Here is a 25,412-nt window from a genome sequence, read left to right as displayed (position 1 = left end):
GATCACCTCCTTAATTCATATGTATTTCCACCCAGACAAAAATCATCTTTAAAGTTGTACTTTTGTACAGTTAGGACCAGAATATCCATTTTTAATTTCACAGATAAGAAAAAAGACTGTAAAATTCTAATATCAGAAGCTGCAAATGTATATGCTCATAGCAGATCTCTGACATACTTCTCAACAATCCATTCTTTTTGTTTTCCACAGCCTGTCAGTCAGCAGCATCACTATCAGAAAGAAATGAGCCCACTTGCCCATTCCAGCCCACGGTAAGATTCCATTTATAGCCCAGGCAGTAAGGATTCAGTTAGAGTGTTCTGAATATTAAATGTGACACTCTTTGATTTAATCTTCAATCTCTTTTCAATTGCAACCTCCTCTCAGAGGGCTTTATTGCTCGTTTCAGTCATTGTCTACAGTATGTCTGAGCTGTCTGGGAACACAGAACTGAACCCTGCATGTTTTGGATGTACCACTGTGTATTTAAAGAATCTGACACAGGCCTTGCTCCTGCATCTGCTTTGATGTGTGATTCAGCAAATCGTCCTCATCTCACATACATACACTCTCATCTATTTCTTTCTCCCTCTCTGCTTTGAAGGCTTAGAGCCAGAATTCTGTATGTGACTGTAGGTGTCAGGGAATCAATTGGTTCCAAAAGATTTTAATGCTACTTATTAAGAAAGGGTTTTTTTCAATAGAAGGCCCAGTGAGGAGAGGGGATAACAACACTCTGGGGATAGAGCAAAAGGATCCTGTCTACAGCATATTTTGTGTGGCAGATTTTTAGCTTGATCTGTTTTGTTTGGAATCAGGAACAAAATCCCTGTGAATTCATTGTAAGGTGAGATGACAAGGGGAGAAGGTGGCTAAGGAAAATTAATCACATTGAGATTGTTGAGACAATCAAGATTAATTGTCCAGTTTCAGACCTGCGTTGTACCTGTGAAATTCTAACATCACTTTGTCAATTTTTTAACTGCCTGAACAAGAGGTGTACTAATTTTTAAAAGCAGTCCTATTTCACTTTCACTTGGTGTCATTAATGTGGATTTTGCTTGTCCAAGTTTTAACTGGATGATATATGTGTGTTGGGGGGCAGGGATAGGAGGAGAGGACATTTCAGTTACAACTTCTTTATATTTTACCAACATTCTGAAATGTTTTCTGAGAGCTCACTGTCAGTCAGCTGTGCAGTGTTTCTCCTCACACAGATGTTTTCAGCCACTTGTCTCACTTGCTATCCATATTTTTATGGATTCAAGATCTGATTAGATTTTATGAAGTAAAAATCTGAAACTTTCTGTGCAAGTTCACCCAGTTGCATCAGTTATTGCAAGACACAGCCATATATTTCCAATATATTACTGGGGTTAAAAGAATAATCCTGGATTGCTGTTCCCTTTCACATGTAAATCAAGGTACTTCTGTTTGTCTAGAAGACCTCTCTGCCTTGGGTGATGGTTGTCTAAGGAACCATCTCCTTATAAGTTGGATGGATGAATGGATGAAGTGGACAGAGATAATTGACTACAGTCCACAGAGTACAACAGGAGGTACCTTGAGACAGAACTTTGGACTCTTTATTCCAAAATTGATTTTATAGTTCTGATGACATTACAATTGCCTATATTTTAGTGCAAGCTACATTGTTTGTCTTCTTTTTGCCCATATGTTGGTTAAGTCAGGTTTTATTAAGTTATTTTTATGCGTGTGCTAAAGCAATTTGGTACTTGGTACATTTTATATACTGGAAAAACAAATAAACACCATTATCTGTAAAAAGAAAGTGTTTCATCATATCAAGTTAATATGATCAACAATGAAAACTTGTATTTCCATATAATAAAATTTAAAACAAAATAGTATAATTTATTACTTAGTTCTTATGCTATTTTAATCCAGTACACACAGTAGACTTAAATTTCCCTAGAAATCATTTTCGAGAAATGCAGGTGGTATTCATAAAATACCTGACTTGCAAGTGCCTCATAAATTCAGTAACCCTTGTGAACTGCCAGAAAAGCATTATTGGGCTGTAAATACAGAAGATGACAAAATTATGAGGTCAGTTTGCATCATGATATAAAAACTGGAGAGGATGTGACTTGAATACCATTATTCACATCGTTACCTTTCATTTCTAATGGAAAACTGTAATTTTTTGACAGAGGATGTGTACCTAAATAAGGAGGAAATAAAATTAATGGTAATTCTATAACTTTCTCCTAAACTGCTTCTAAAGGAAATTTTAACAAATCCTGTATAAGCAACTAGAAAATGTCTAAAACTTTGTAAGCCTACTATAGCTTTGTAGGGAACACATGGAATATTTGAAATACAGCCCCTTTAGGTGTGTGGGTATAAAGACAGTTACATGGTGCATTTGCTGAGTGAACAAATAGTTTTTTGTAAAGAGGGGTAAAGAACAGGTCTTGAGAGTAATTTCTAAAAGTGTAGTAGTGATATCTTCTGGGAAATGAAGAGACCAATGTGGAAGCTATTGTCCAGTAAATGTAGGTTCTGTCCATAATAAGATAAAAGGACAAGCCAGGAAAGAAAGCCTGTGCAGGTAATGGAAATTCAGTCAATAAAGAGACTCATTGTCCATTGGTTCCACTGGGTAAAGGTCATAACTCTGCCAAGAATATTGCTCCTGCCACAGAAACCAGCCCAGCTGGGGCTGCTCTGCAGGGCAGAGAACCAGTTAATGAAAGGAGACAGCTGAGGCTGCAGGGCCAGGGAGTGAGGGGATGTGGCTGCTCCTGCCCTGGCCCTGCAATTCCCACAACTGATGAGCTGCTGGCAGAGCTCAGGAATTGCTTTCTTCTCTGCACACAGGGAGCTGTAACTGTCTGTGTTGCTTCTTCTCCAGTGCAAGGACTACATTTTGCTATATAACCAGCATCCACTCAGTAAGATTTTCTCCTCCAGACTATTTGTGTGTCATAGAAGGCTTGGAAGTTTCACTAAAGGAAATCCTGGAAAATCATAAGTGTTCTAGAATTTCAGCCAGACTGAATTGTGGCATCCAGAGCTATTCTCTGAAAAAGACCACTGGAACCTAATTTATTAAAGAATTTTATACTTCTACAGATGCTCTCCAGAACATTTATTTCTGATAAAAGATGATTTTTCTGCCTTAAAGAAAGGTTTCAACTTATTAGAAAAACTATTTCTTTATAAACATTGCCTTGCTAGATCCTGTCTTGGCATCCTACTCAACTCTTCCCAAACCACAAATAAAATTTGTTCCTCTTGTTCAAACAGTTGTTCCACAGAAACTGCACTGAAGTAGGGCACAAATATTTCAACATTCAATTGAGTATCCTGTTACAAGAAGTGTATTTTACTTAAATAATCTTGTGCCAAATGTCATGTCAATTAGGTTTTATCCAGATGTTTCTTTTTCCGTTTCTTCTATCTAAAACCAGCTGATAAGTTCTGCAGCCTCTGACAAATGATTAAGAGCCATTGACCTCCCTTCATGTGGGCTTGGTATGAGCTGACTGAAGCAGGTTGTCTTGTCATTGCAACCTACATTTGTTAGACTGATGGGGATGCCAGCATTATTCTTCCCTCTACAATCCATAAAACCCAAAAAACTAAACAATGCAATCGACCCAAAGAAAAGTAAATAACATTTTCATCCCTTTTATGGTACATGTTATAGATTTGAGATTTGTCACCACAAAGTGTTTCACTGATATGGAGAGTGGTGTGTTTGAGGAGGACAATAACTTTTAAAACTTCTTTTAAAAAAGTTGTTGGTCTTACCTTAAGGGGAAAAAAAGAACCCTAATCCTCAGTTGCTACTTTATCCAACAATGCAATTTTCTTATTTTTGTAATGATATGCCTGCACAGCACTTCAGGTAATGAATCATGAGATGCATAAACATGTACCTTTAACTAAAAGTATCTTTTAATTATATTGAAACTTGATGACTGGTAAAATTTAGGTATGTTAGTTATAAATATAAATTATGCATAAATATAATGAACACCTCTTTCTGTGTATTCTGAACACTCTGCTGGTTTTAGAGAATAAATTATTTCTTTCTCTTTCTTTGAAATTTTCTTCTAGAGAAGTCTTTTTTCAGAACCTATGGTTACCATACATATTGCCATTATCATGGTACCTGCCATTTGCATAATTTGCATAATATCAGTGATTCCAGCATAAAAAACACATCAGCTGTAAACTTTCAATTATTGAAAGTATCTTCAGCTTTAAGACATCATTCAAGTACTCTCATCCATCCCAGATGAAAACTAAACATTCCAATAGCTGGTGCATGTGTTATTATACCGTTGAGAGATTCTGTAAAATTAAACTCACCCATGAAATGGTGCAGTAAAAGAGGGATTGCAGCTATAACATTTATTTGCACTACACCAGAACCTCTCCCTCGTGCAGGGTGTGAAATTCAGGCACAAGAGGCCTTTGTATTTCCATGCAAAGGTTTGAAGAGCAGAATAACTTAGTTAAGAAGCACATTTAAAGACTGATTTTTTCAAACAAAGAAGCATATTTATTCTTATGATTCATTATAAGATCATACACCACCATTACTTCTGCAAAACAGACAATATTACATTATGAAGTAGCATAAAATTACACAACAGTTGTCAAAATAAGTGAACAAGAGCAATGTATCACAAAATGTACTTTGGTTTTTATTTTACTTGTTCAGTTACTTACCCACAAAATAGAGTAATTTGCAGTAGATCTCCCAGTCGTTAATCTGAATTAGCAAAGTTCTGCTGCATTTGTCAAGCAATAATGTGCATGAAAAAGAACATGACAAAAGAAGCAAATGGCCCAGGAACCATCTAATTGAACAGGTTACATTTTTTTAATCATGATGCTAAAAAGCTTAGCTGTGAAAAGGTTTGGAGAACCAAGCAGCTAACGTGTTAAAGCTTGTTAAAATAATCCAAAAATGGCTTTCCCTTGTATGGGAATCTAAGAACATGGACATGTGACAGCACATGCATTCAGGATTTAAATATAAAACATGGCAAATACTTTCAAGCATTTCACACAAATACTTTCAAACTTTCAAACATGTTACATCCGTGTCAATGTAAGGTAGTCTACTTTTTCTTCATCTTCTTTTTCTTTTTAATTTTCTTTTTTTAGCTTCAGGACTTACCAATAATAATTGTATTGGTTGCACATTTTTCTGGGTATTCTTGGGCCATTCAAACAAAGGTCATGTTTATATGTAAAGATGGAGAATAGGCAGTAAAAGATTTTACCTCTCAGACATGTCAGATGGAAAGGACAAGATCCCTGTTCCCAGACTGTTACAGTCTCTCCATGCTCAGCTGAGCTGTTGCTGTGGCCCTTTGCCCCAGTGGCTTTTCCCAGGGCATCTCCAGTGTTTATGGATGACAGGTGGCTTTGGTCCAGCCAGCACCTAAGGTCTGTCTTAGCCCATCTTCTGAAAACTCTGAGAGCCTTGGGAGCTGCACAGAACAGTCAGATGCTGTTGGTGGCTGGTTATGGAAAAAGAACTTACTTTGATTGCAACAAGACTTCCTAGTCACCAGATTCAGGTGCTTCCTGAACTGGTAGAAGAGTAAAATATAATTTCTTTAAAAATTTCATTTAATTGTTAAAAGTACACCAGAAAAAAAAGTACATCCTACCTAACAGACACTTCATTAAATGTGCAAATCCATTTCATTCACCAATCAATGAGTTTCTAATGTAGTTTCTAGAATTTACTTGCTTAGGTTAGATTAACACAAAGGAATTTTGACACACCTTTGCAAATTCATTACTTCCAATTTATATAGCTGATGTTCTGATAAATGAATCACAAGTAGCAAGGAAGAAAGAGCTAATAATTTACTTATATCAGGTGTTAAAACACTGGTTTTCTCTACTAGTGCTATTTATATTGCTAGTGAATACCAAGACTATGATCTAGCCAGCAAGCTAAGACAGTGATGATCTAAAGGTTCAGTCTTTAAGTAAAATTAAATGTTCCTTCTATTTAACAGAAGTTATGATAGCAATTTCATGTATTTAACTACGAAACATAGACCAAATAGCAAAATATATTAATTACTAAGCTGTTAAACCTCCAAATTCAGATCATTTGTATTTTTAGATGTAGATGGCTGTGTATGGTTTTAATAACCTGCACAAAGTTACCATTTCAACTTTGATAATGAAAGACAAACTGGAACACATTAACAGGTCAGACTTTCAGCTAATACCACTCAGCCTGATTTTAGTGTAGATACCTGTAGTAGCACCTAACTTTATCAAAAATCTTGTTAAGTTAGTAGAATTCACATCTTCTTTGTTATCCTCGAATCCAATCTTGCACCCCTAAGATAGTTCATTTAGAGATTTAAGACTTTAAGAGCAGATTCAAGTGTTCCCTGCACAATTGCACTTATACTTTTATGATCTCATGGACAATTAAATTATTTCGCTTTTAAGGAGGTCCCTGCCTCCATTAGAAGTGCAGTGATTGGCAAAAAGGACTTGCTGAAGTGGTTTGGAGGAAGGAAAAAGGCATTTTCTAAATATGCTTGTGATTTTCTCAATCTTAGTGCTAGGGAAAAAAAAGCAAGTTCCAGTAAGGCATACAGTAAATGAAGATATTATGTATTAGGGATGGAATGAATCTGTCACTTTGACGGATTGTGAGGCAGAGAACAGATTAACAGATTACTCATAGTCAGAATGCAGCTCACTGTGAAAAATGTGCAGGAAATGATAAGTGTTGCTTTGTGCTGATTTAATGATATCTTGAAACTACAGTAGCACTCCAGGAAAATAACAGCATTTTAGCTCATGGCTTACTTTTTTTTTAAATCATCAATGTATTGCCAGATTGCCCTTAAATACTTTTGAAAATAGAACTAATTTCTGCAAAGTCATAGGAAGAGATGTATTTATGTTATTTTTCAAGATTTTTGATAAAATATGCATTCAAAACCCCTTGATTTTTATGTATAAGTATATTCTGTATTCTTTTGGTAGTATATCTTCTGCTTCTGTAAACTCACTCAAAAACACTGGTTTCCCCACCTGAAACTGAGTAGCACTGAACAGTTATTGATGTATAAATTAATGCTGAATTAGTATTAGTTTATGGAATTTTTATGGAAAAACTTACTAATTTTCAAGAACTTGAATTGTGTAAAGCATGTTATGTACAATAATGGACAACTTAAAGCTCAGGTGATTTCATAATTATTACAGTCAAGTGGCAGGACCTGAAATTAGTTTCAACATATTTTCAAATAATAATGGCTTTTTTTACATCCATCAAACAAATCTCATCATTAATAGCCTAAAAAAGTCATTGCTTCACTACTGAAGCTTGTATTGAAGAATTTCTTTCTATGGAGGTACTCCTGTTAAAAAATAAACCCAAACCTCCCATTATGCATTCAGGACTTACATCTGACAAAGCAGAAACAAAAGAGGTGTGTGTAGGTAATTTGCCTTAAGTTAATAAAGTTACACATGTGCCTGAAGCTGATGAGATATGGAAATAGTTGAAAATTCACATCTTTTAATCTAGAGGAGCCTAACCAGCAACTCATGCTCCAAAAAAGTTGGATCAGGGAATAGATGAGGGGTCTTACAAAGCCAGGTGACTTTTTATTAATTTATCTAAGAACTGAGATAGTCTCTATTAAATTTTCTTAGATAGATATAACTAAAACTAAAACAGGAGAAAATTAGGTGTCTATCTTAGCAGAACTGGAGCATGCTTTAGATGGGAGCTGGCTCTCTGCATTCAGTGCATCATGGTAAGATATCACTATGCACTTTCAGCATTTGCAGCAGGATTTGCTTCACATGGTATTAAATACTGCTAATACAGCAGAAGTATGCACTGAGATTTAAGTTGATAGCTACACAAGATGTCAGGAATTGGTCCTTTATTTGTTAAAATATTTTTACAGTTGATTCATACATTGACATTTTCTGGCCCTCCCCAGTTAGTCAAATAATCCACTGTAAAAACACAGTTCAGCAAATGTGCTCCTCTTATTTCACTCAGGCACAAGTCCATTCTCCTCTCAAGTTCATAAAAATTCACTGAGTAATGCAGTTAAATCTGATCTTTTGTGGGTTTAGTGATTGTACCCTTCAGGTGTTCAACAGACTGTCAATCTGATGTGTTCATAATGATACAAAACTAATGCTGGTTTTTCATTCCCTGATTTGATACAATGGAGCCCTAGTCTTGCACTTTTGCAGTCTACTGCAAGGCTGAACAAATATTCCTTTAAATTTTGGTATAGATTGTTGGACAAAACCATACTAATACTTTGAGGCATTTCATTTTTTTAATAAAGTGGATTAAATGATCCCATTGATTTAAGTAATGCAAATTAAATGTGATCCAAAAGAAATGCAATAAAGTATGCTATCTCAAGACAGTGCAATAATAAAAATCTTTATACTAAGTGACTTGACATTTTCTCAGTCTCCCAATCTGCAAAAGTGTCTGTGAAAAAATCAAAGTATCAAAGGTATTCATTAGGATTTCAGTGAAAAAGTTCTGATACTAAGGATTTCTGTTGATGGTAATAATTTTAATACATTGTCATTGATAAGTGCTGCTTAATAAAGCATCATTAATTTTTTCAACAGACTTTGCTGATGGAAGCCTTTTTTCTGCAAAATTTACCATACTGTCATAAAACTGAAAACCATGCTCCTAAGTCCAAAAGATTCTCTTGCTTTCCATCACAGTCAGCTGTCATGTGACATTTCACTATATGACTACTCTTATCCAAAAGTATTTTAAAGAACTTTTAAATAATATTTTTAAGAGAAATGTAAAAATATTATATAATATTTCCTCCATATTTTAGTATGCAGAATAGCTTTCAGAATAATGAAGAATTTTAGTGCAAGCTCTAAAGATTCATGATACTGTTGAGTGTGTGTGGAACCTATTCTGAGCCTTCCTACAATGCAGCTCACAATGTCAAAAGACAATATTTGGCATTCCACACTGTTATCAGAAGCTCTGGATGGTTTATTGCACATTGATTGTATTGATTACAGCTGGAGGCATTGATAGCATAAATAGAGTGGGTTTAATTAGTCAGAATGTGTGATTAGCTTCTCTGTTTTAATGAGATAAACTAGCTTCTCTAATAAAAAATATATATTCTCTATTCACTCAGAATAAAACCACAATAACCAGAACACAGAGCACAGTCTGTGTTTCTCAGAATATTGCCAGTTGCCTCCATGCTGGTCCTTGATTTCTGTCAAGGTCTAACACATTTTTCAGGATGCTTTTTTAACTGAATCCCTCTGTCCCACACACACACACACAAAAATGCTTTAGTTGCTTCCTAAAAGCAGCTGCAGGTTTTACTGTGGAAGTTTGGTGTGGCTGCTCAGCTGCAGCATCATTCAGAATTCCTGCTGTAAACCCTCTCCTCACAAGTTTATCCACCAACTACCAGCACTTAACCCTCAGTGTAATTTAACCAAGAAGGTTTCAGCACTCATGGCCTTTTTTATGAAATTTCTCGTCAAGTTTTTAGGAGGTTAATTTAGACTTTGCTAACTAACTTACAGAAGTAGTAAACCAGTTTTTAATATATATTGGGTAAAATGTTTTAAGCCAACAATGAAAGCCTAATACTGAAATGTTTTGATTACATGTCTTGGTGGGAGGGGGTTGAATAGCAAAACTATTTGTTTTCCTTGGACATTGAGAGAAAAAACATGAACTGAATCAAGACTGTCCTAATAGGAAACAATAAACTTTCCAACACATCTCTGTCACTTCTGCCATTTATAAAAACTTCTTTGCCTCCTCCTAGAACCATCAAAATCATTAGATCTTACATTTGCACCTCCTAGAAAAAGTATTTATTCATCTACTGAGTCAGATAAATCTGATAAATATGAATATGAAACTGAACACCTTAATAGAGTATTTGACTCCAATAAATGAAGGACGAAATCAAAGATAAAATCACCTGGCTACTCAAAAAATCATCCCATCTCTGATTTCTCAGACTTAATATTTCATGCAGATCTTCCAGATATGAGACTTCAAACTAAAATTCATCAATTCCCTGAGTAATAAAACCTATTAATATAGCACAAATACTGGTTCTAACAATATATTATTAAATATTAACAACCTATTATTTAGTTTTAACAACATATTATTACCTTGTTCCCTCATTGTTTTTTACATGATTTGCCTTTCTTTTCCATTGGAGGTAATTGCCTTACTAGCTTTCTTTCCTTCTTGCTGACATCCTCTCTGCTTTACAGGTCCTATTTTCTTTAGGAATTCCCTGATACATGTTTTATATGAAAAACACAAATCTTTAAATATTTCTGGTTTATGCCAGACTGGTAGAACTGCATATGTACTCCAAAGCTTTTCTATTTTGTAACTGTGTTGGTCTGACTAAGATAATTCTCTTCAGAAGTGAGCACTGTCTTTCTCTCTCCTTGCACTTTTGTTTCAGCAGTCGTCCCAGCAGAAATATTCTGGTTCTTCTCTGGCTCTCAGACATCTCTGCCTTTGCAAAAGCTGTAGTGATTGTGGAAGGAGAAGCAGCTTGGGAAGCAGAGGTGTTATTCAGCACTCACAGTACCTCCTTACCTTCCTCAGATTTGATGCAGTTGCTCTGAGATCACCTTTGCCTTGGCTGGCTTTGTTTCAGTGCAGTTGTGGAGAATCAGGCTGGTGCTGCTGCTCTGTGCTGCCAGCCCCTGCTGTGAGGATGGGCAGAGTGAGTCTCGTGTTTTGGGGGCTGATTTTCAGACAGATCAAACCAAACATGTCAGGGACAGCCATGGGAAATCCACTCCACCATGCTACTGGGTATCAACCTGCATTCAGCTGTTATTCCTAAAACTTCTGAGGCTTTGGTGTAGACAAAGAGGCTTTGGCTGCATTCAGGGAGTGCAGAGAGGGTGACAATGACAGACATGGCTGTGGGCATTGCTTGTACCAGCTCCCAGTGGCCTTGGCTGAACAGCAGGAGAGGCACTGGCTGTGAAGCTGGCCATATATGTGAAAATGATATGATGCTAGAAGAAAATTTTAAAGTATGTTTTTTTACATTTTGACATGATGGAAAACTCAATATCTCTTCCTTTAAATCTGCCATGCTACTTGCTGGGTTTCTACACCAACAGTTCTGTTTCCTGAGGCGGAAAATTAGTTTTTTCCATTTTGACTGCAAACAGATAGGTGGTTGTCCCCAGATTCAACCCAGATTATGCACACATGCCAACAGGAGATGATGTAGAATCAATAACAAGTCCAGAAGTAGCAGAAAAACTAAAAAAACCCTAAAGCAGTCAGCCTGTTTTAGCAATTGTACCAGATGACTGAGCCTTGCCAGATTTCTCTGACAGCAGCAACTTGTACATGAGATCATGAAGGCTTTTCAGAAACTAGAAGTGTATTACCTATTTGCTTGGTGTTGGACAATCAAGTTGAGACAATTACAGTCTGCAATGTAAAGAAACCTGCCAAGCTTTGGAAAAATTCATCCCTTTTAGACAAAGCCATGGATGTTGAAGTTACCTCTCCAGCTCTGGCTAATCTCCCCAGGTTCACATGCACAATGCTTTAATGCCAGCTGTTGGAACAGCCAGACATAAGATAAATCAATCCCAGACCAAGTTTAATTTACTCTTTAGAGCTGCACTGCTCCCATCAGCATGAAGCAAACATATGGGAATTTATCCCCTTCCATACCTCTTGCCTTGCAGTGAAATAGTTTGGTTCAAAATTTTGGATCTGGTTCTATCAAAATGAGGTGATTCATTGAGGTCCCTCAAACTCTGTGTTCAAGTGTTGACTTGCAGTTGTTCAGTCTAGTTAATGATGATATGGAAGCTTTAATGTGTTACAGCTCTTTGCTGCTGGAGAGGAGAGATGGGAATTTAAGGAAACTTCAGCTCTGCACAGTGTGCAGAGAGTGAAAAAACATGGTCACCTGAACAAAGAATGTGACATGGATGTGTCCTTCCAGGGCTATCTTTCTCTGACAGATAGTATAATATGAGTGACTTTGTCACTGCACTGCAGTTTGCAACAAGAAATTGTGACAACAATAACAATAAAAACAGCTGTTCTGTTTTCCTTTCTCTGAGCTGCACCAATCAAAGACAGTGTTTCATAAAGTGGGGTATGTGAAAGGAACATTGATCTTTGCATGAATGTAGGAGAGCATGAAAATAATTCTTAGCAGTTATGACACTAGTGTCCAGAACAGACATAATTTGTCCATGAATAGAAGAAATTACTCTCTCCTCTATGATGAAGATCCCATCAAAATCTTTTTCTTTACAGAAGTAAAATAAATACAGGACACCTGTGATAAGAGTCCTCTATATTGTCCTGCCAGTAGCTAGAATCATGTTGCATTCAATAACAATTTTTTCTCTATTATGTACAAGATTTTATAATAGGAAATGGATAGAAATATTTAGAATGCTTTTCCCCCCATATCAACAACAACATTCAGACTCAATCCAATGTTTCCTCTTCAGAAAACTGTTTGTGGCATCCATTTCCTGTCACAGCTCAGCTCTAACTCACCACCCATCCAGACAGGGAATGTCACACCACATTCTGTGGCACCCTACTGCAGGGGCACCAAGCACTGCCACGTCAGTGGTAACCAAACCAAACACATCTTGTGATTGTCTTTGAGCCTCTTTCTTTAGGGGGGGTGAGGATTTTTAATCAAATTGCCTCCCACAGGTTGTTCATTCCAAGCCTTTATTCCTAAGAAAAAGACTCTGATGGGTCCTGTAGGCTTTCAGAGGATAACTCTGTGTGATACTTGTACACCCTGTGCTGAGAGAGCCACACCAGCTGAAATCTGAAAAGCAAACCTGACTTAAATCACAGATTTTAATGTGAACAGAAGAGGTCAAAAGGCCTGAATAGAGAAAACCTTAACATTTAATAATTATATTAACTGTAAAGCTTATTTTATAATAAGAAAACCCAGCTTGATTTTGTTTTAGAACACTTGACAACCTGCAGTTTTTTCTGGCATTTTTTAAAATAATCAAAAGGATTAGAAAAAAATAGGAACACAAACTGGGTGTTTATAGATGATATTTTGATTTTTATTTTTCAGGGATTTGTTAAATGTGTTCAGTCCCACTTTTATTCCTGGAAGCCAACAGTTAGAAGAGAACTCTAAATCTTCAACAAAACAGAGACCTCCAGGTAGGAATTTATGAAGACAATGAAAAGAACCTGGGTAAAAAGACACATCTAAATATTCTTCCTGTAGTGCTGGTACTGCCTTCTCACAGTTTTCTATCCTACTACTTTTTGGTTTCAAGTTCCCTTGTTTATGAATCTCAGCTCAAGGTAGCAGAATTTTCCATGTAGTATTATTTGCCTTTGCTAGAAGAATAACATGCACTTGCTGTTTCCTGGTGTTCTGGCTCTATACAGATTAACTCATAAAAAATGCATCTTATTTGTTAAAAATAAGGAATTTATGCTAATGAGGATGGCAAACCTACGTAAGAACACAAGAACTAAACATTCTTATTCAGAGGCACGATTATACTTGCATAAGAGATACTTCTCTTATGAAGAAAAATTGCAGATTTAGCTTTAAATGAAATCTTAGAGTGATTTCCTGAGGACTTTTGTCACCAAAGTTACAGGCTTGTGCTTATTAATGGTGTTTGCTTAGAGAATGGTAAAGAACTGGGAAGTCAACAGCAGAATAAAGAAAATACCTTGTTTTCCTCAAATGCCCTTTTTCTTATCAGTTATTTTAGGAAACAGGGTAGAAGGATCATCATCACAGAGTATCATAAAATGGTTTGGGCTGAAGGGGACCTTGGAGTCCAGTTCCACCCCCCTGCCATGGACAGGGACAGCTTCCCCTCAGCCAGGCTGCTCAAGGCCAGGTCCAGGCTGGCCTTGGACACTTCCAGGACAGACATTTACATTTTTCTTCAGGTCTCAGGAATTCACTGGGAGCTCTCATAAATCTGACCCTCTGTTCTGGCTGTCCAAGGGGAAAAGATGTCTCAGTGATTTACTGTCTAAAATAAATTATGCCCCTCAAATTGGGAACATTTTCATATACATAGACTTTGTAATTGTTTGTGACAGCAAAATACAATTTTTCTGTCAGGAAGAGACCTTGCTTAGAAGAATCAAGTAAGATGTTGTGTTAAGGGTCCTAAATAAGCCAAGCAGAATTGAACAGTCATCCTTGAGCTATAGGGACATCGAATAAAAATTCATGAAAGGTCCCAGAGAATGTTTTTCATTAGTATTATGAAATTCAAGGCTTGTTGCAGTAAACCTATAATTTTTGTAATTTTTAAAATTATGTTACTATCTTTAAAAAGCTTTTAAAAATAAGTATATTTGGGAATTTGTATTTCTCCTGTTCTCCACACTAGAATTTCAAAACTGTTTTGTGAATTTTTCCTAAACTCATTTCCCTTTAAGCTGAAATATTTTACATGATGTGCCTGTGATTGCACATTTGGGGGAGATAAACTGTCTATATACCATAGCTTTTTTTTTTTTTGCCTTTTATTTTTGTACCTTCATTGAGTCAAATTCTGACTCATGTATATGTAGGATGTTTGTAATTTTGATAACTTCATACAGAAACTTTTCTATCTCCAGATACTCAAAAACCCCTGCTGTACTGAAAGGATCATTCCTGCAAGAAATAAGAGAGAACAACAAAGCCATTCCATGACCTTCCCTCCCCAAACAGGACAGTTTGGACTTTTTTCTGAGCTACTGGACACCCCTCTCTATGAAAGCAGCAGAGAAGCTGCAGAGCTGTGTGATAAAGGCCTGTCAGATTAGATCATCCCCATCAAACATCAGAACCTGGGTATTTTCCTAGATACCTTGGTTTGAAAAAAAATCCAGTGGACCATGGTAACTAGATGGTTTGGAGTATCATTTTTGAAAGAGGTGCTAAATAAATTGTGTCCTGTGATATATCTTGAGGACTTTGGGAAAAACTTTTTTTCCTTTATTCATTTCACTTGAGGTCAGTAATTTGTGTGGCAAAAGAGCTGGTTCATTACTGACAGGAATATACCAGATCTGAACAACAAACTGAATGCTCAAATCCATTCCAGAAAATTCTGCCCTGCTTAGCCTCACTTTTTTTTTATTATTTAGTATCACATTAGATAATTACTTAATTCTCATGTTGGGAAGTGTCCCAAGATTATTTACTCTGTAAATAATAAACACTACTTTGTGCAGTTTTTCCAGTGTTCCAAGTATCACAGGAAAACAAAAGCATACAATCAGCCCTGAAAATCTGCAATGAGTCATAATGTATTCCAGATAGGAATTTATCTAAAAGTATCCTTAAAGAAAAAAATAGTATAGCATTAATAAATGAGTAAAGATTGTTCAGTTCTTATATTTTAATAAAATCTTTAAGTTGAGGCTTAACTTTGGGGGGAAAAGTGATTCCTTTCTAAGAAAGGATTTCACTCTGTAGTTCCTTTCTTAACATTTGCACTTTCCATTAGTTAAATGGTGAGATGCAATGAGAAGTAGTCTTTTATTCAACAGGTTTCCCAATACAATAGGAGGAAAAACTAGACTAATAAATATGATAAATTTCCATAGACTTTCCATTATTTGGCACTGATGTTCTTGAGGTATATTCAGTTTTGTTTATCTTGACATAGCAAGAAAATCTCCACATTAAGTGACAGTGACAAAGCTATAAATGTTCTGGAACTTGCTTTATGGTATCTTGGCTTTAAGACCAAGGGATAAGGTTATAAAAACTCTAGGAACCACACAGTCTTCTTTTTTGGGCCACAGCTGCTGGCAGTATTCATATGGTAACCCTGCAGTACATAATTACAGGATCGATTTGAGCACTGTAGTTCAAGGATCACCTTGGAGAAAATATCAGCAGTGTTCTCTCCACCAGACCATCTGCTGACAGCTGATCCAGTGCATTTGACTTGCATCAGAGTCAGAATATGATCCATGTACCTTAAAGTGAGATTTGCTAAAAGGTATTTTCTAATATTAAAACCTAGAATAAAATAAAAATATATTTCTGTGAAAAGGGAAAAGATTTATTTTAGTTCTCCAGATTGTGGTGACTGTGTAAACACTGCTGTCATAATCCAAATAACAGCACAGTTATTTGTACATTCCTTTCTGAGTTCAGAAAAAGCTGCCACATGACTGCCTGTTCTTAGTTGTCTTGGTTTAGACATCTTGATCAAGTCTTTTTCCAGAAAAACAATGGTCCCCCTGATTTCAGTGGGACAGCATTTCATTCCATATAACAGGTATTTACAGGTACTAGCTACCTTCAGTCTTCTTTCAGCTCAACACAAAACCACTCATCCCTCTGTAAGGTATATCACAGACCTCAGTTCTCATTTAAAATCAAATTATTTCCTCACCTAAAATACCATTTAATTTTTTAGTGATTTAAGAACAAAAGCTTTGATTCTGCTTTCACCATGAGATGCAAATTAAACTGCAGAAAGGTTTTTTCATGCAATTCTGAGCAGCTTCAACCCCAAAAGTGTGAGTGGTGGCAAGATGAACAACAATGGAAATTTTCTTTGAAAGTGACCTCTTGAGCAGTTAATTTGGCCACAAGCACTTTTTTCCTAAATATGGTCAGGTTGCCCAGAATGGACCACTAGAAACAAGACACCTTCTAGCACAACCACTACATACTACTGGAGTCTTTTAGAAGCATATCACTTCATTTAAGTAGTACTTCTGTTCAGGAAGAAGAACTGCAGTGAGGTTTTCATATGTCTGCTCAGAACTGAATACCCCATCCTGCCACTGGAAATTTGTTGCAACACTTAGAAATGCTTTATAATGCATTTGGGGATCTTGTGAGCTGCTAAAAGAAAGAAACCTGACTTTAAAAACAAGATATGTCTAGAAAACTTAGTTCTCCTTTTGGTCACATGAAAATACATGCAGGGAATTATTGATATAAAGGTATAAATCCAGCTAGTCCTGGATGCAATATAATTTTGATTTGGTATGAATTCAAGGCACATGGAGAAAGAGGTATACCTCTGATGGGGCTGAAGAATTTCTTATTCCTAACTCAAACCAGGGAGTATATTGAGTGGCCAGTTCCAAGGAAAAGAGGGACAGACATTTAAGCTTAGGGGAGAAAAGAGAATAATTTTAAAGTGAAGCACAGGCACTGGAAAGCAAAATAATAAAAGAAGAATGCAGTGGAAATAACAGCATGGTTTCAGGTGAAATTGTGAGACTGTGTGAGGGAGTGAGGCATGAACACCATTTGCTTGTGTACTGTGATCTGAAATAGAGAAAAAGACATTCAATTCTTCCCCTTCTTTCTGCACTGCATCACTTCTCCCAAGAGCTGTGCAAAGAAAATATCCCAGTTGACCTAATTTCATTTCCCAGGCCTGATGAAGCACCCCCAGCAGGGAGGGAAACAATTTGGCTTTACTTTCTTCTCTTTGGTTAGGGTGAAGGATAGTTTCTTCCTGATGGTATTTGTTAGATGCTACTGAGGAAACAAAACTGAAATCTCTTCTGAAGGGATGAAGTGCACACTTCTGTATGCATCAAATGCACCAAGTTACTTTCTGGTCTCCAGATAATGTTCCCCATTTATTGCTGTGTGATCCTGGCTGAAAACAGAGTCAGTTGTGAAACCATTGCTGTTTGCTTGTCAGGCCATTACTTGTCATGGAGCTTTGGGGTGTGCAAAGCACTCAGTATTAGCAGGCTGAGGATGGGATGAGCATTTGTGATGAAATTCAAGGTACAGATTCCATTCAGCTGTGAATTATCTCCCATCAAAAAGCTGTAGATCATATGACTTAAATTTAGCTTATATGGAAGACACACAGGTTCAGAAAAGAAGTTGTAATATATAAAGCATCTGTAAGAAAAGCCTCTTGGGCTTTATCAGTGTATTTTAGACTAAAGATTCACTTCTGTTACCTGAAAGTTTTCTTGCATTTTATATATCTTTAGAAAAGTTAGATTTTTTTTTTAATTGTCTGAAGAATCTTTTTTCCTCTCTGATGTTGAAAGATCTTTACACAGATTTACCTATCCTGGATATTCAGGTGACATATTGGATACCAGACATCCAAATTCTTTCATTCTTACAGGCCTTAAGTATGCACTGACGGTCTTTGTTCAAGCTAAAAAATTATTAAGAAGGTTATTGAGGAAAATACCACTTAAGAATACTTTTATCCACTATTAGTAAAGGTACTTTTGGTGAACTGCTCCACTGAACTTTGAAAAGTCCAGTTGTTAAGCAAACTCCTGCTGACCTCACTTCCCCTCAGTTAAGTACAAGTCTTCAGAAATATAATAAAAATGTGAATTGCTGTTATCTTGAAGGCAACAATTCAGAAGTCAGAAGATTATACATTTGAAAGAAAAAAATCTCACATCTGACAGAAAGATATTTCCATGTTATTGCTTGAGGGAGTAGAGTGATTTATTCTTACTTTCTCCACTTGACACAGGTGAGAATCACCCCAGTGCTGAAGAAGATGAGGAAGTTTTGACTCTTTTGTATGATCCATTTCTGAACTGTTACTTTGACCTGAATTGTGGAAAATACTATGAATTGGCACAGTCAGAACATCAGAGGATATTATTTTGTATTCATAAGTATCTTCTAACTTCTTGCAAAACCTGACTGAGCCATATAATTTATTATATAACTTGAAACTTAAATTAAACAATAGTTTTGCAACCAAATTAATATATTTGGCAAACAGTGTCTTATTTTTACAGCTTTGTATTAAATTGTAATGCAGTGGAAGATCACATAGCATAAAAGTTCCTTGTGTCTATGACAGTTATTTGCTAGTCTAATTTATTTCCAATATTCACAGCTTCCATATGAAAACAAATGAAGCTGAATCAAGAAGGTTGGTGGTGTTTATGTGTAAATCATGGTTTTACTCAAATAAAAAAAAATTTACTTGTTTACTGTGTATTTTGTGAGATGCTGAGGGTATCAGCTACCATCAGCTGTACCAACACAGGGCTGAAGAGTGGGGAGGGGTTGGTCCAAGACTCCAGAAGTGAAGTCTTGTGTCAGGTAAGGCAGGGAGGAGTGTTTGAGATTCCTGTGGGAAGCCGTGCTCGGAGGGCAGGTCCAACATGTTTGTGTGAGGTTCTCCACTACACCTTGCAATAAAATAATGGAATTCATTTCACACATCTCTGTTGGGTTTCAGTACAGTTTTCAGGGAGGGCCCTAAATTCCAACTTGGAGTTTTAAATTTCCTGCATCACTGTGCAATTTGGTTTTATGGTATGTAAAATAGCTCTACACAAAGAATACAGATAAAGAGCACAAAGATCACAGAGAAAGAATACAGATAAAGAGCAGAACATATGTAGCATTTGAAAATGAAATCACTATATAAAATTAATCAAATACTGTGCATGTATTTTATTTGTTTTATTTATTCATGGATTAATTACTGTGCATGGATACTTTGATCTAAAATCCAGTTAACCTGACCCTGATGTTTCTGGCTGCTGCTCAGCTCCAAGCTGTGCCCAACATTCCCAGCCCCAGAGCAAGTGCAGTGCTGCTTGCCAACAGCATCCCCCAACCAGCAGGATACTTGTCTAAAGGGTAAATAAATCACTGAAACACCAGCTGCCAGATATAGGAGAAAAGGTGTTGCTTAGGAGTTGTCCATGACACAAGAAGTCCAAGGAGTTTTGTTTTAATGGAGTTGAGTCAGGGGAACAGCTCTGGAGTTCACCAGTCCAGTACATAACCCTTTCCTGGAGACAGCTGAAGGGAATGTGAAAGTCACATGGCAAAAGTGATCTACAGGCACTGCTGGTCATTCTTGTTCTAAGTTTCTACTTGATTATATCCAGTGCTATCCCACTGTAATTATTTTCAAGCTGACTACTCAGTGAATTTTTAAGAATAATGTATTTGAATGTCATAAAGTGAGCTTAGTAAGCTCAGTGCAAGTGATTTAAAATTATATGCCTGTAAATTATTTGTAATTGTGGATCCCAGTTAATGAATATCCTAGAATCAATTGAAAATGCAGTTGGTAATAGTGGCTTGGCATAAGATCAGATTGTGTATTTGGCTCTGTGGCAGGTACAAACATATCATCACAAATTGATTCAAGGAAGAGTAGCACAGAAATCCACAGGAAGACAGATACTGCACTCAGATAATTTACTTACCCTGCCATAGCCAGAAAGATTTGTACTGTTCTTGCTAATGCCATAATCAGTTTAAAAGTTCAATGCAATCATAATTTTGACTTTCAAAAATCAGATGCTGGCTTGTACATACTTTTGTATATGTGGCCATTCTAGCATCATTTAGTGATCAGGACCACAGTCCCTCTGTGTGTGGCAAGGATATTTAAAATATGTTATTACTTTTCTTTCATTACCACATGTCTCACAGGAGAGGCTGGGTGTTCCAGGGCACCACTGTGAGTCCAGACTGGGTCCCTGATGTAGCCACTCCCCTGGGGAACAGACCCCAACTAAATGGTGGCTGCAAACTGGTGTCAGGGGGATTGTCTGCCAGGGCCTGTCTGGGTGGATGTGCTTGTCCTGGCAAGCACTGACCTGTCACACACAGAAATGCACCAGTGGGCATCCAAAGCTTGGGCAAAAGGGAGTCCTTGGAGACTCCACACTCTTATCCCTGCCTTTAAGGAGCTAAGGAGCCAGGTGAGTAGTGACAGTAGGTTCAGGGTGAGTCTGTTGTTCCCAGTTCATAGTCAAGTACAAATAGGATCTGTTTTCTGGTCATTAGCACAGCAGTATTTTACAAGTGAGCAGCTGTAACCTGCTTTTCAAAATCAGCAGTTTGGGGTCCTTGCCCTTTGTGTTCTAGTTAGCAGCTTTATGTCCCCAGCACCCGTGGGGATTGATTGCCACAATGCTGTGAACAACACCTCTGCCTGGAGCAGCAGGAGAGGCTCACAAGGGCTCTGAGTTTTGCTCACAATGTTTTTCTTAATCATCATCCTGTGAACCTCAAACTAAAGCACTGCTGATACACAGCAGGGGCTTTGTTGAGCCAATTTGTCAAAGCCAGCAGTTATGGCAAGTGATGAGGAACACAGAGATTTGCTCTTAGCAGTCATGTGCAATGGTTGAGGCCATGAGAATCACAGTTTTCACTAGAGCATGCTTTCCAACAGGTAAAAATACCTGTGTCTGGGCATAAAGTTTTATAAATGAAACTGCAGGGATTTATTTCTACAAACCTGGCATCAGTTATGAATTTTGGGAACAGAAATTTTGAAATGCAGTAAATTTCAGTAAGGCTTCATTAATGTTCCTTGGACCTGAGTTAAAAACAGAGGAAGTTAGCTTGGTAGAGCTGCTGGAGTCAGCAGATCACAAGTCAAACAATTGGTCTCTCAGGCCTTCCTATGTTCCTTACACATGTGAGATGTAACTGGTAGCTTTGCTTTGTTTCTGCTTGTTAGGAAAGAGTCAACCAGCTTTCAGATAGCTCAGAAGAAGAAATCTTTAAAATACATTTTATTGCTTTAAAACACAGCCCAGAGCAGTGTGTTTCTATGCTGCTGGAATGATTCTCCTCATCTCTCATTCTTTTTGTCTTAGGTCCATCTACCATGGTTTTCTCCAAAGTCCAGCCAGGTTTCAGCCTTCAGGTGTGTGTGGAGAGCAGCAGCACTGAGGTGCAGATCACTGACAGCCTGGAACCTGGTGCTGCCACCTGGACTCCTCCCAGCAGCTCTAAGACTTCATAATCTTGTACCCAAGTGTTGTCTGTACCTGAGCCTCATTATGCCAAACAAAGAACACACTCTGTCCTAAGGAGCTTACAGTAAGAAATCAATATTGATTTTTCTCCTCTGCTGCCTGGGTTACTAGGTGAGAAAATATGAAAAGTCCTGCTTTATTATTCACATATTCTTCTGCCATAAAACATTCTGTTCAGAGACTCATCCTCTAAACACTGAGTCAAGTGGCAAGGATACACAGGCTGGAAAATCCTAGAAAATAATTTTGCATAATGCATTTCATATTCAATTTTTTATAGGTTTTTTCTTTTTTTCAAGAAAGGGTTTAATTTTTTTAAGCAATGGGCTACATGTAAAATGAAAAGACAATCCAGTCTTTCCTATGTGATATTGCTGATAATCACTGCTTTTCTCATGGTTACTATAGAAACTTGGCATCCTTATCTGCCACCTTTTCTGGCATCTTGAAAAAAACTATTTAAATTCACTTCCCTGATAAACTGAAAGCTTGGCTTCACGATACCCATGGGAATATGTAAGTGTAACAACAATATTTGCCATTTCTTCTTATTTGGTGTTTAACTTGCTCATTAGCAGCTGTAGAGGCTTTTCTGACTGTGATGTTCAGGGATCCTGCTGCAGGCATTGTCAGCAGCACAAACACAGAAGGCCTGGATGAAACCCAGGAGCAGCATGAGCTCCCAGGGGCTCACATGCAGCAGCCCAGGGTGCAAAGACCTGAGCAGGATTTTGCTCCTATTACACCACTCTAAAAGCAGTTGTGTTTCCAAGTTGGACAGTTTTCAAGCACACAAATAATCTGTGGCCATTATACTGCATGGTAAGAGTGATTATGAAAGTTCCTGTGGTAAATCAGTGGTGAATCAACAGCCTTGTGATGCTTTTAATCCCCAGTATGTGCCATCCAGTCTGCATGGCAGATGAGGGTGGGCTTGGGCTGGGGATGCTGAGGTACTGAGACATTTCTGGAGGTGAGCACAAGGCCAGTGCAAACACCAGGTGTCCCAGCTGAGCACAGCTCCCCAGCAGTTTCACATTTTTGTTCTAAGGGCACCAGAATTATGCTTGTAACCAAGGCTGTTTTTCTAGTTCTGTCAAAACGTGGCCCAGATGGGTCCCTCTGCTTACACAGCCCCTGCACTGGTGTCCTTCAAGATGTCTGCACAGAAATCCCCTCAGCACTGGAAGAGAAAGGAGATGTGAACCCCTGAGCAGCTGCTTTTGGCTCCCAGCCCTCAGCACAATGGTCCAGCGTGGGCTGCAGGGCCAGAACATTCTGCTAAAGCCAGAGCAGGTGGGGATCCATCCCTGCAGCTGGGGCATCTTCAGCACATCTCAGGGTTCTAATTTCTTATCATGTTCTTTCACCAGGAGTTTTGAAGGACAGGTTTGAAAGATTACAGAAACAGGTTACAAAACAGCAGAAGAAAACTGCTATCAAGAGCCATGAAATAAAATGCAATTTTACTTTTGCATTGGGGCTGGATTGCTCTTGGGGTCTAACACTGTGTTCTCATCCCAGTCCTCACAGGTATCCTCACCTGGCCTCTGCCAGAGAAGAGTTTCAGGCTATACCAACGTTGGGTTCTCTGCACTGACCCACAGAGCAACAGTAAAACACTTTTCATAAAGAAACCCAGCAAGGCTCCCAGTACAAACTGCTAGTGTACTTCAAACGATATTTACATTAGACTGCTTAGGGGGTTCTTTGATGAAAAAGTTTATTATTGCATGATTGTGCATTTTATCTGCATGAGAGACCAAAAAACCTGAGGTCACAGAAATTACTGACGTTGTTTTAGAGCACTGCATATTTATTAGACCATCTGCTGCTGCAGCACTCAAGGCAGAAACCTCCATACAGGCAATCTATTCCCAGCTACTGTTTTACCACCTGATGTGCAAAATATCAAAGCTCTGGATGCATTTATTACAGCACTGAGTAATTTTCTAATGAATACATAAAGCTCAGCAACCATCCCATGCAAGAGTTCTCTGTACATTAGGCTGCTGTTTTCTCACTGGGGCTAGAGAGGGGCTCTGAGGAGGAATACCATTGTGTCAATGCTCTGAAATGTTAGTGGGGTGAAACTGAGTCATTCCAACTGTGTGCAGGCACATCCTTGCATGGGGCTGCCCATCACACTGTGGGGATTGAGCAGAGGAAAACAGGATTGACAGGGGCCATGTGGGACAGTCTGGACACCCCTGAAGGGCTCCTGCCATCCTCAACAAACTGCTGCTCCTCTGCAGTGCCACACTTCCCCCAGTGCATCAAGGGTCCCAGGGTGCCCTGTTCCAGTGCTGCCTTCTCTGGGGTGATACTGAAGGGGTCAGAGATAAACACTTGCTGTGAGACCCCCAGGCAGGAGCCCAGGGCATCATGTCCTGAGCAGCAAACAAAGATGTTATTATGAGGGATGTGCTTCATAGAGACCCTTCCCTCTGCACAGTGAGAGCCAGGCTGGGGCTCTACACTCAGCCCAGTGCAAAACATGGAGAATCCTCCCCCTCTGTCTGAAACAGCTTCACCCTGCCATGGGTGTGTGCCATGGCAGAGGAGCTGGGGGTGCTGAGGGCCTGGCAGCTCCTGGTGCCAGGGATAGCTTGCAGTGCCCTTGCTGTGCATTTCACCTCATTTAACATGACCTATAAATCCTCACGTGCCAATAGAAGGAAGTGTCTGTCAGTCTGTCAGTCTGTCAGTCTGAATGTGCCCCAAGGACTTTTACTGATATCTCCTGTTATCTTTTACTGATATCTCCTGTTATCTTTTACTGATATCTCCTGTTATCTTTTACTGATATCTCCTGTTAACTTCCAGCTCACAACCAAACCAACCCACAGCAGGCTCTGAGACAGCCAGGACAAGAGTGTCAGCTCACATGGATCCATCATCCCATCTCCTGCTGCCACTTCCCCTCCAGAGCCATCTAAGAGCTACACACACACAGATAGAAGGTATTGAAGGTATTTAAGGGATTTATACCTTCCTCCCAGTGAAACAGGGGGTTTGATATCACTGTGCACTCATCACATTGAAGGTCATCGTGGGAACACTCTGCCACTGTTGCAGGTTAATGATGCATTGTTTAAATGGGAATGAGCTGTCTGTAGTCAAATTTACAGCTGGGCTTGCAGCACTGAGTGCCAGGCAGAGCCCTGCTGCTGAGCCAGGTGCTGCTGCTGCCACTGCCTGTGGCAGGGAGCTGCACCCAGCCCTGCTGTGGCTGGTGGCCCAGGGCAGCTGCTGCCCCAGCCCCACTCCCTGGGACCTGCCTTTCTCCTCCCTGGGCTCTGCTGGCTCAGACCCCATCCATGTGCACCCTGAGCCCAGAAAATCTTGGTGACACACACTTGTAGGGCTCTGCATAAAGAACCCAGTGAAATAAGGACAAGGGTGCTAATTCATGAATTTGCTTTCCCTTCCTGGTCCTCTGACACCTCCAGCTCTGCAGCCCTCTCAGCAATAAACTCAGTGCCAGGAGATTAACATGTACAACTACGTGACACCTTATAAACCACATAAATATGAACTGGCAAGGCCCTGTAACAATGAAGGATTTTGCACAAAATGTTCAGGCACTAATTCAGTCTCAAGGCTCTCT

At 38.5% G+C, this 25,412-nt stretch overlaps 1 protein-coding gene across 2 annotated transcripts in view; it reads left to right on the top strand.

Moving 5' to 3' along the window:
• The window catches only part of CFAP20DC (CFAP20 domain containing), a 67,778-nt gene extending 49,015 nt beyond the window's left edge, over nt 1–18,763 (top strand). For both annotated transcript variants that reach the window (XM_059856695.1, XM_059856694.1), the window contains 3 exons: nt 211–272; nt 13,137–13,228; nt 14,666–18,763. In XM_059856695.1, the coding sequence (XP_059712678.1) occupies nt 211–272; nt 13,137–13,228; nt 14,666–14,691 (180 nt within the window). In that variant the 3' untranslated portion in view covers nt 14,692–18,763. The remainder of the gene's footprint in view (nt 1–210; nt 273–13,136; nt 13,229–14,665) is intronic.
• Nucleotides 18,764–25,412: the final 6,649 nt, after the last annotated feature.

Source organism: Haemorhous mexicanus, chromosome 11 (assembly GCF_027477595.1).
Source record: "Haemorhous mexicanus isolate bHaeMex1 chromosome 11, bHaeMex1.pri, whole genome shotgun sequence".
NCBI lineage: Eukaryota > Metazoa > Chordata > Aves > Passeriformes > Fringillidae > Haemorhous > Haemorhous mexicanus.
This window is presented reverse-complemented; position numbering and strand designations above follow the sequence as displayed.